Genomic DNA, 11,782 nt, shown 5'->3' with positions numbered 1-11,782 from the left:
TTCCTGTAACTTTCGTTACAATTACTTCAATTTTTTTAATAATGAAATTCATAAATTGCTTGAGTGATACGAGCTAGGATGATGTATTATCTACTGTTAGCTACAAGCTCTGTTTTCATCTAGAGGTTTTTGCGATTGTTGTGTTAGGAACTCTGGCCAATGTGCTTTGTCTTGTAAAGTCCCTATATATAGCAGCATGTTTCTTTGGCATTATTTTAGAACATTTTGTGGTTATGTGCAATGACTATGATCCACTAAATTCTATTTTGTGTGCAAACATGTTTGTGCATAAAATAGGATTACTGTCTGTCCTCAGTTTGTGGGCGTTTGAACCCACAATTTGTGGCAGAAAAAACTGATGTAAATAGCAGGGACAAATTGTGCAAATGTGTTGCCTGAATATGCAAGAATGAGGACTAACAATTTGTTATTTGTGTTATTCTCTATTCCTGTGTAATGGGCTAGAGTTTGCACACCTACTAACTGGCGAACGTTATGCTGTTGCTGGTCTGTGATTGCACAATTTGTAGCCGCAAAAGTGTTTCCAGCATGAAAACGGTCTCGGGGAAAATTTATCATTTTTAAGCGCAATGCCGCATTGCTATGTTGTGTTGCACATGAAAAGGAAAGGAGTAGAGAGCAAATATTTATTAAAAATGTCCCGCTGCTGCTCTACACAATTGCAGTGAAAGGCTGGAGTGCAGATGTGATATTTAAGACATTTCTTGTAAGGTATGTGCTTTTTGAGAGCAGTTTTAACTGCTGCGAGTAGAGCCATCGAGGAACGTTTGGCTGGAAGAGAGTTCATGTTTAGTGGCCCCAGTAACTGAAAGGAACGGGACCCGGATGCTTCACTGTCAGGTTTGGTTGTAGCTCGGAAGATTCTGTTTGAGTGTTGGTTGCGAGTAGGCATATACCAACTCAGGATTACAGTGAGGTAGTTTAGGGAGGAGCCCTGTTTGGATGGGAAGACCATGATGAAACCCTGTTTGTAGGTGACAACCAGCTGGTAGAGGGACTGAGAGATAGGTGGGTGTCTGGGGAGATTCAAAAGTGATTTTTTCATTTCATCTTGTTATCTAGTGCAGGGGGACGTATTGGGTCAGACCCACTGCTGTACCCACTAGTGAGTTTTATAGTAGGAAATTTTACTTAAGTTTACTTGGTGACAAGCTGAATGTCTTAGCTTTTTGGAAGGAAATATATGTTAGAGACTGTTTTCTTCATATTCAGTATTAGATCTGTATTGGTTATGAAGGCAACCATGCTGTATATAGGTACATCAGTGGTGTAAAAATAGCCCCTGCAGCCTCGCGGTGTGGGGTTGTCCCCAGCTCCAGGGGGCTTCCTGGCACTGGGCGGAGGGCCCTTGGCCTGAAAGCTCCTGACTAGGAACGGAGCATGGGGGGCCCCCATTCCAGCCAAGTATGACGCATCAGGAGTGAGTCTAACGCATTTCAGTGTGGTGATCCGCATCACCGCACTTAAATGCATTGTCAAGCATTACAGGCATAGCGCCTGGGCTGTCAATGCCGTTAGCGCTGCCAACTAAATGTCTGCCTGCCTGCATACATAATACTATGCTGAACTATAGCTGCTGATGTGGCTGGCAGCGGGCACTGACCAGCATGCGCTGCTCCTGCAGGTTTGCCGGCTACTACAGTTGCTGATTCAGTGTATCAATAAGATTCCTGCCTTGCTGTCCCCGTATTTCATAGGCAGCGCAGCGCCTCCTAAGTGCCACGAGACTTTACTTTAAAATTATGTGCGTCACAGCCTCTTTCTAATTGCGTGAGTGTGCGGTTTCATTCAGGACTGGATTCTGAGGAGAAGGGGGGCCTGGCGCCACACTAACCCTCGTGAGCGCAGGCAATCATATATTTCTTTGCAGTAAAGCTCAAAGTACAGGCGTGCACCGGCGGAGTGACCTCTGCCCGAGTCTATGACTTTCGTTAGATAGCACCGACCCTGATTTGATAAATTAATAATTCTTGTCCAAAGAGGGAAGCCAGGCGGCCGGCATCACGTGAAATGCAGCTGCTCTCGAGCTGGCACCACTGAATTTCAAGTTAGTGTGTGCCTAACCCTGCTAGGAGTCAGTGAGGGGCATAAAATAACAGTTGCTACTGTTAATCAATTTGCAAATCTGTGTGCACGAGTCGACTTGCCTTCTGAAATCCTCCACCAAATACTCACGAGTCACACCCACACTTGCAGTCACACACAAACTTGCACATAGCGGCCAGTCAATCACACACACACACAACATGCACGGCACTACACCTTTCACAGGCGGCTGATGTAACATGATTTATCTGGCCTAAACGCGCCCTTGACACTGTTTACTAATGTCACTACACATGATCATCTATCACCTTTCACATAATTTACCCCCTGTCTCGACGAGGCTGCCGACCGCGCATGCTGTGACTCAGGCTCGCAACACCCATTGGGCTCACAGGGCTTCAGCCCTCAAACCCCCTCCCCCCCATACACCCCCCCCCCCCCTGTGTGTCAGCCCGGCCGGAGACAGCTTCGCGGGCTGTGGAGCATTTAATTGCAGCCGCACCCGAGTACTTAACAGGTCTTTCAAAGACAATTTACGTGTAAATGAGGCTTTTGTTGTGTGTTCGCCCCTTCTTACAGCCACTCTTTCTGTCTATGTTTGGAAGAATTAGCCCCCCCCGAAATATTTTTCAGCCCCCTCCCGAAATTTGGCTCAAGTTGCCCGCCTGCTGTGACTAAATGTGTGCTTCACAGGGCCTGAGGCTGTCTTGACCAAAATGCCTGAGGTGCGTGCTACTGCTCCAGTCTGCCTTCCTTAGCATTCACTTGACTTCACCCTGGCAAGCCAACAGCTCAACTGTGCTTTACTTCGGTGATGATAGTAAATTAAATTCAGCGCTCCCAAGAGGATGATAGGTGTCTCTTGAATATGGTGCCCGTGTTTGTGAGGCAGCTGGTACCCGCATGTATAGGTGTGGTACATGAATGCTAGCTAAACTAAAGTGCGTCAAAAATACCCCAGATATTGGAGCATGTTGATGGAAAATAGAGCAGGTCGTTTATTTTGTATATTTACTAATTTGTGCTGAGCGGCCTCAAGTTGAACGGGCCATTCCTGAAGAACTTCGAAATAACTGAGTAAATGTTAAGAGAGACTCGTTAATAAAATTATATACACTACAGCGCACCAGCTATTCGCTATGCTTGAGACTTCTCTGCGCCTCAGCCTGAGGCTTAATGTGTTTCAGGTGCTTTACAGTACTTTAAAGATTTTTTTGTTGCTCAAATTTAATTTAATTTATGCTTGATTTTGCTCGCGAAAAAGTGTCACTTCTTGTCATTGAAATGTCACTCATAATCACACTGAAATTATGAAAATGTCACACATAGCTATATGAAACCTTGGCAGCTATGGGCCCCCTCTATGCAATTTGCTCATATGTACCCCAGGTTGTTATATATAAAATAATGTACACATCTATGTGAAAAATGAGTTCAAGATAAACTGATTGTGAAACGTACTCAATTACATTACGAAACCACAGATGGTTCAGACAATCACTCCAGATGCCTGTATATGTAACCAGAGAATCACAGAATTGCCGCCAGTTCAAAACAGTGGGCAGTGGGGATTTGTGAGTTTTTTACTTTATCGTGCCTCAAGGTCCTAAGGCCAGCCCAGAATGTCATAGAAAGCCCTATAAAAATGCGAGTCATTATATGAAAAAGGTATTACACACATTATGACAGATAAACCCAAAATATGAAAAAGATTTAGTGTTTATAATAAAACAAATGTTTTGAACATATATATCTTAGCAAAACGCAGACTGTACCTAATTGAAACGTTTTTAGAAATGTCCATTAAAAGGCACACTCTCTCAAAAAGTAATTATCACTCTGCACCTTCAAGGGACTCCTTCAATTAAATCCTGTACTATTTTGCAAGCAGTCTTTACAATCGCTGCAGAAGAATGAGAACTAGTTAACATTGGAAAACAAACTTGGCCACGTCCCTTGCCAAACGCCCCGCCCACCCCTGCCTTCCTGTGTGGCGAAGCAGAAACACGGGCATTTCAAAGGCATTTTATATGCGGATCGCGTTTCCACCGACAAGGGCCATTCGTTTCAGCCTCCGCGGCTTCGTAACCCTTCCTTGCCATTTGAAAAGGACATGTATTTTCCAGATCCCGTTGCCGCCCTTCTTGCCTGTGTTTTGGGCGTGATTTTTGTTTTAAAAATTATAAACGGACGGAAGAGCGACAAATACAGCAACTTTCCTCCCGGACCGAGGCCGCTGCCAATCATCGGTAACCTTCATATCCTCAACCTGAAGAGACCTTACGTGTCATTTCTCGAGGTGAGCGAACGAGACGACGTTTCTTTACCACACAGATGTCATTACAGTCAAATATGTGCGCCACAGGCTCCGATTTCACCTAAATTGATGTTCGTTTTATACTGGGTACACAAAGAAGTAGGGTGGGCGTCACCAAACCCAACTCCTCCTTCTCCCTCTTTCAGTGCACAAGAAACAACAATGGATCTAGACTCACAGAAACCCTCAAAGGCTCCTTCATATTCATGTCAGCCAGCTAGCTGCTCAATCATAATATAGCAAAAAGAACAACTGGTGGACAGAATGCAGTATAATGTCATACATTCACCCCAGTACAGAGATCTGGGCTTAAATCCATCGTTTTTTTGCTCACCATTCCATTCCAGTTTGGACCCAGCCATATGCAAATCAGCCTTGATCCTGCGCCCAATGAGAACAGTCCAACCCGAACTGCCAGGCCAGGTCCTCCCTGGACTGGAAACAAGCATCCTAGGACCGGTTTCGGGCATTCAGCCCTCATCGGCCAGGATAGCTTGATTCCAGTGGCATGGAGGGCACGGGACCCACTTCTGGGCATACCAGTCCTACTCGGGATGACAAAAGCAATAAAGAACAACTGATGGACAAAATTCAGAACAATGTCATACATTCACCCCAGTACAGAGATCTGGGCCTAAATCCATCGTTTTTTTGCTCACCATGCCATTCCAGTTGGGAACAGTACAGTCCGAACTGCCAGGCCATATGTATTCAAGTGTCCTTTCATTCGGGAAGTGAACACAAAGCAGTACCCAAATATTGCTCTTTGATATGCATGGTACACGTTCATTGCAGAAGGTATATTACCCCTCTGCGCTACCTTAGATGAGTAAAACAGCCACTAGACAAACATGCTCCCATCTCTCTCCAGCAAGTACATGGATCACCAAAGTTATCTTGGTACTTGTATTGTTGACCGAAACCTGCTGAATATGCAAAGAACATTGCAGTGTTTTTAAAACTCCTGCACTTGTACAAAACTGGTCCCCTCAAACTAAACTGGCCCCCTACCCTTCCAGTCATCCTGGGAAACGCCTGATGCTTGGAACGGCCAGTCCGGCATAGTTAACTTTTTTTCAATGCAATACTGCAGATATATATGCTTATTAGATATAAACATCATGGATCACTGTGTTTCCAGTTTAGGGTGCACAGGTACCCCATTCAGTGAAGTCAGTTTGTTAAAATAAAATGGTTTATGTGCCTTCCTGCACCACAGCATCCTCTACACAGAGGATTTTACACTCTTGTTCTGAAATCTACTGCTAATCAAGGGCCCGTCACCTCTCCTGCCCGTCACTTCTTCTGCCCGTCACTTCTCCTGCCCGTCACTTCTCCTGCCCGGTGACCTCTCCTTCCCTGTCGCCTCTCCTTCCATGTCGCCTCTCCTTCCCTGTCGCCTCTCCTGCCCTGTCGCCTCTCCTGCCCTGTCGCCTCTCCTGCCCTGTTGCGTCTCTTGCCCTGTCGCCTCTCTTGCCCTGTCCCTTCTCCTGCCCTGTCCCTTCTCCTGACCTGTCCCTTCTCCTGCCCTGTCCCTTCTCCTACCCCGTCCCTTCTCCTGCCCCGTCACTTCTCCTGCCCCGTAACTTCTCCTGCCTGTAACTTCTGCCCTGTTCACGGCTCCTGCCCAGTCACTTCTGCCCCGTTCACTGCTTCTGTCCTGTTCACTTCTCCTGCCCTGTTCACTTTTCCTGCCCTGTTCACTGCTCCTGTCCCGTTCACCGCTCATGTCCCGTTCACCGCTCCTGTCCTGTTCACCGCTCCTGTCCCGCTCACCGCTCCTGCCCGGTTACCGCTCCTGCTCATGCCTAATCACCGTTCCTGCCCCTTCACTTCTCCTGCTTCATCACTTCTGCTGCCCCGTCACCTCTCCTGCCCCGTCACCTCTCCTGCCCCGTCACGTCTCCTGCCCGTCACTTCTCCTGCCAAGTCACTTCTGCCTGGCCGCCTCTCCTGCCCTGTTGCCTCTCCTTCCCTGTCACTTCTCCTGCTTCGTCACTTCTCCTGCCACAGCACCACTCCTGCCCCATCACCTCTCCTGCCCCGTCACTTATCCTGCCCCATCACTTCTCCTGCCCCGTCACTTCTCCTGCCCCGTCACTTCTGCCCCGTTCACTGCTTCTGCCCCATTCACTGCTCCTGCCCTGTTCACTGCTCCTGCCCTATTCACTTCTCCTGCCCTATACACTTCTCCTGCCCGGTCGCCTTTCCTGCCTTGTTGCCTCTCCTTCCCCATCACTTCTCCTGCTTCGTCACCTCTCCTTCCCCGTCACCTCTCCTGCCCCGTCACCTCTCCTGCCTGTTACGTCACCTGCCTGTCACGTCACCTGCCCTTCACGTCACCTGCCCGTCACTTCTCCTGCCTGGTCACTTCTCCTGCCCGGTCGCCTCTCCTGCCCTGTTGCTTCTCCTGCCCTGTCACTTCTCCTGCTTCATCACTACTCCTGCCCCATCACCTCTCCTGCCCTGTCACCTCTCTTGCCCTGTCACCTCTCCTGCCCTTCACCTCTCCTGCCCCGTCACCTCTCCTGCATGTCACGTCACCTGCCTGGTCACTTCTCCTGCCTGGTCACTTCTCCTGCCCTGTTGCCTCTCCTTCCCCATCACTTCTCCTGCCCCGTCACTTCTCCTGCCCAGTCACTTCTCCTGCCCTGTCTCTTTTCCTGCCCCGTCACTTCTCCTGCCCCGTCACTTCTCCTGCCCCGTCACTTCTCCTGCCCCGTCACTTCTCCTGCCCTGTCACTTTTCCTGCCCTGTCACTTCTCCTGTCCCGTCACTTCTCCTGCCCTGACACTTCTCCTGCCCCATCACTTCTCTTGCCCCATTCACTGCTTCTGCACGTTCACTGCTTCCACCCCGTTCACTGCTCCTGCCCCATTCACTGCTCCTGCCCAGTTCACTTCTCCTGCCCCATTCACTTATCCTGCCCGGTCAACTCTCCTGACCGGTCACCTCTCCTGCCCTGTTGCCTCTCCTTCCCCGTCACTTCTCCTGCTTCGTCACTTCTCCTGCCCCGTCACTTATCCTGCTCCGTCACTTCTCCTGCCCCATCACCTCTCCTGCCCCGTCACCTCTCCTGCCTGTTATGACATCTGCCTGTCACGTCACCTGCCCGTCACTTCGCCTGCCTGGTCACTTCTCTTGCCCAGTCCCCTCTCCTGCCCTGTCGCCTCTCCAGCCCTGTTGCCTCTCCTTCCCTGTCACTTCTCCTGCTTCATCACTTCTCTTGCCCCATCACCTGACCTGCCCCATCATTTCTCCTGCCCCCTCACCTCTCCTGCCCCGTCACCTCTCCTGCCCCGTCACCTCTCCTGCCTGTTACGTCACCTGCCTGGCACGTCACCTGCCCCTCACTTCTCCTGCCTGGTCACTTCTTCTGGCTGCTCACTTCTCTTGCCTGGTCACCACTCCTGCCCTGTTGCCTCCCCTTCCCCGTCACTTCTCCTGCCCCGTCTCTTCTCCTGCCCCGCCACTTCTCCTGTCCCATCACTTCTCCTGTCCCGTCACTTCTACTGTCCCATCACTTCTCCTGTCTTGTCATTTCTCCTGCCCTGTCACTTCTCCTGCTCCATCACTTCTTCTGCCCCGTTCACTGCTTCTACCCCGTTCACTGCTTCTGCCCCGTTCACTGCTCATGCCCCGTTCACTGCTCATGCCCCGTTTACTGCTCCTACCCCATTCACTGCTCCTGTCCGTTCACCGCTCCTGCCCGGTTATCGCTCCAGCCCCATCACTTCTCCAGCTTCGTCACTTCTTCTGCCCCGTCACCTCTCCTGCCCCGTCACGTCTCCTGCCCCGTCACGTCTCCTGCCCCGTCACGTCTCCTGCCCGTCACTTCTCCTGCCCAGTCACTTCTGCCTGGCTGCCTCTCCTGCCCTGTTGCCTCTCCTTACCTGTCACTTCTCCTGCTTCGTCACTTCTCCTGCCCAGCACCTCTCCTGCCCCATCACCTCTCCTGCCCCGTCACTTATCCTGCCCCATCACTTCTCCTGCCCCGTCACTTCTCCTGCCCCGTCACTTCTGCCCCGTTCACTGCTTCTGCCCCATTCACTGCTCCTGCCCCGTTCACTGCTCCTGCCCTATTCACTTCTCCTGCCCTATTCACTTCTCCTGCCCGGTCGCCTTTCCTGCCTTGTTGCCTCTCCTTCCCCATCACTTCTCCTGCTTCGTCACCTCTCCTTCCCCGTCACCTCTCCTGCCCCGTCACCTCTCCTGCCTGTTACGCCACCTGCCTGTCACGTCACCTGCCCTTCACGTCACCTGCCCGTCACTTCTCCTGCCTGGTCACTTCTCCTGCCCGGTCGCCTCTCCTGCCCTGTTGCTTCTCCTGCCCTGTCACTTCTCCTGCTTCATCACTACTCCTGCCCCATCACCTCTCCTGCCCTGTCACCTCTCTTGCCCTGTCACCTCTCCTGCCCTTCACCTCTCCTGCCCCGTCACCTCTCCTGCCTGTCACGTCACCTGCCTGGTCACTTCTCCTGCCTGGTCACTTCTCCTGCCCTGTTGCCTCTCCTTCCCCATCACTTCTCCTGCCACGTCACTTCTCCTGCCCAGTCACTTCTCCTACCCTGTCTCTTTTCCTGCCCCGTCACTTCTCCTGCCCCGTCACTTCTCCTGCCCCGTCACTTCTCCTGCCCCGTCACTTCTCCTGCCCTGTCACTTTTCCTGCCCCGTCACTTCTCCTGTCCCGTCACTTCTCCTGCTCCGACACGTCTCCTGCCCCATCACTTCTCTTGCCCCATTCACTGCTTCTGCACGTTCACTGCTCCTGCCCCATTCACTGCTCCTGCCCAGTTCACTTCTCCTGCCCCATTCACTTATCCTGCCCGGTCAACTCACCTGCCCGGTCACCTCTCCTGCCCTGTTGCCTCTCCTTCCCTGTCACTCTTCCTGCTTCGTCACTTCTCCTGCCCCGTCACCTCTCCTGCCCCGTCACCTCTCCTGCCTGTTATGTCACCTGCCTGTCACGTCACCTGCCCGTCACTTCGCCTGCCTGGTCACTTCTCCTGCCCAGTCGCCTCTCCTGCCCTGTCGCCTCTCCTGCCCTGTTGCCTCTTCTTCCCTGTCACTTCTCCTGCTTCATCACTTCTCATGCCCCATCACCTCTCCTGCCCCATCAACTCTCCTGCCCCCTCACCTCTCCTGCCCCCTCACCTCTCCTGCCCCGTCACCTCTCCTGCCTGTTACGTCACCTGCGTGTCACGTCACCTGCCCCTCACTTCTCCTGCCTGGTCACTTCTTCTGGCTGGTCACTTCTCCTGCCTGGTCACCACTCCTGCCCTGTTGCGTCTCCTTCCCCGTCACTTCTCCTGCCCCGCCACTTCTCCTGTCCCATCACTTCTCCTGTCCCGTCACTTCTCCTGTCCCATCACTTCTCCTGTCTTGTCACTTCTCTTGCCCTGTCACTTCTCCTGCTCCATCACTTCTTCTGCCCAGTTCACTTCTCCTGCCCCGTTCACTGCTTCTGCCCCGTTCACTGCTTCTGCCCGGTCGCCTTTCCTGCCTTGTTGCCTCTTCTTCCCCATCACTTCTCCTGCTTCGTCACCTCTCCTGCCCCGTCACCTCTCCTGCCCCGTCACCTCTCCTGCCCTGTCACTTCTCCTGCTTCAACACTACTCCTGCCCCATCACCTCTCCTGCCCTGTCACCTCTCTTGCCCTGTCACCTCTCCTGCCCTTCACCTCTCCTGCCCCGTCACCTCTCCTGCCTGTCACGTCACCTGCCTGGTCACTTCTCCTGCCTGGTCACTTCTCCTGCCCTGTTGCCTCTCCTTCCCCATCACTTCTCCGGCCACGTCACTTCTCCTGCCCAGTCACTTCTCCTACCCTGTCTCTTTTCCTGCCCCGTCACTTCTCCTGCCCCGTCACTTCTCCTGCCCCGTCACTTCTCCTGCCCCGTCACTTCTCCTGCCCTGTCACTTTTCCTGCCCCGTCACTTCTCCTGTCCCGTCACTTCTCCTGCCCCGACACGTCTCCTGCCCCATCACTTCTCTTGCCCCATTCACTGCTTCTGCACGTTCACTGCTCCTGCCCCATTCACTGCTCCTGCCCAGTTCACTTCTCCTGCCCAGTTCACTTCTCCTGCCCCATTCACTTATCCTGCCCGGTCAACTCACCTGCCCGGTCACCTCTCCTGCCCTGTTGCCTCTCCTTCCCTGTCACTCTTCCTGCTTCGTCACTTCTCCTGCCCCGTCACCTCTCCTGCCCAGTCACCTCTCCTGCCTGTTATGTCACCTGCCTGTCACGTCACCTGCCCGTCACTTCGCCTGCCTGGTCACTTCTCCTGCCCAGTCGCCTCTCCTGCCCTGTCGCCTCTCCTGCCCTGTTGCCTCTCCTTCCCTGTCACTTCTCCTGCTTCATCACTTCTCATGCCCCATCACCTCTCCTGCCCCATCAACTCTCCTGCCCCCTCACCTCTCCTGCCCCGTCACCTCTCCTGCCCCGTCACCTCTCCTGCCTGTTATGTCACCTGCGTGTCACGTCACCTGCCCCTCACTTCTCCTGCCTGGTCACTTCTTCTGGCTGGTCACTTCTCCTGCCTGGTCACCACTCCTGCCCTGTTGCGTCTCCTTCCCCGTCACTTCTCCTGCCCCGTCACTTCTCCTGCCCCGCCACTTCTCCTGTCCCATCACTTCTCCTGTCCCGTCACTTCTTCTGTCCCATCACTTCTCCTGTCTTGTCACTTCTCTTGCCCTGTCACTTCTCCTGCTCCATCACTTCTTCTGCCCAGTTCACTTCTCCTGCCCCGTTCACTGCTTCTGCCCCGTTCACTGCTTCTGCCCGGTCACCTCTCCTGCCCTGTTGCCTCTCCTTCCCTGTCACTCTTCCTGCTTCGTCACTTCTCCTGCCCCGTCACCTCTCCTGCCCAGTCACCTCTCCTGCCTGTTATGTCACCTGCCTGTCACGTCACCTGCCCGTCACTTCGCCTGCCTGGTCACTTCTCCTGCCCAGTCGCCTCTCCTGCCCTGTTGCCTCTCCTGCCCTGTTGCCTCTCCTTCCCTGTCACTTCTCCTGCTTCATCACTTCTCTTGCCCCATCACCTCTCCTGCCCCATCACCTCTCCTGCCCCCTCACCTCTCCTGCCCCGACACCTCTCCTGCCCCGTCACCTCTCCTGCCTGATACGTCACCTGCCTGTCACGTCACCTGCCCCTCACTTCTTCTGCCTGGTCACTTCTTCTGGCTGGTCACTTCTCCTGCCTGGTCACCACTCCTGCCCTGTTGCCTCTCCTTCCCCGTCACTTCTCCTGCCCCTTCACTTCTCCTGTCCCATCACTTCTCCTGTCCCGTCAATTCTCCTGTCCCATCACTTCTCCTGTCTTGTCACTTCTCCTGCCCTGTCAGTTCTCCTGCTCCATCACTTCTTCTGCCCCGTTCACTGCTTCTGCCCCGTTCACTGCT

At 53.0% G+C, this 11,782-nt stretch overlaps 1 protein-coding gene across 1 annotated transcript in view; it reads left to right on the top strand.

Annotated features, from left to right (window-relative positions):
- Positions 1 to 4,074: 4,074 nt before the first annotated feature.
- Positions 4,075 to 11,782, top strand: part of LOC144762427 (cytochrome P450 2K1-like) — a 222,370-nt gene continuing 214,662 nt past the window's right edge. Inside the window, exon 1 of the mRNA XM_078647609.1 lies at positions 4,075 to 4,366. Coding sequence (XP_078503735.1) covers positions 4,181 to 4,366 — 186 coding nt within the window. The 5' untranslated portion in view covers positions 4,075 to 4,180. The remainder of the gene's footprint in view (positions 4,367 to 11,782) is intronic.

The sequence above is a fragment of the Lissotriton helveticus genome, chromosome 6 (genome assembly GCF_964261635.1).
Source record: "Lissotriton helveticus chromosome 6, aLisHel1.1, whole genome shotgun sequence".
In the NCBI taxonomy this organism is placed as follows: Eukaryota; Metazoa; Chordata; class Amphibia; order Caudata; family Salamandridae; genus Lissotriton; species Lissotriton helveticus.
Note: the sequence above shows the minus strand (reverse complement) of the source record. Positions and strands in the feature narration are given on the sequence as shown.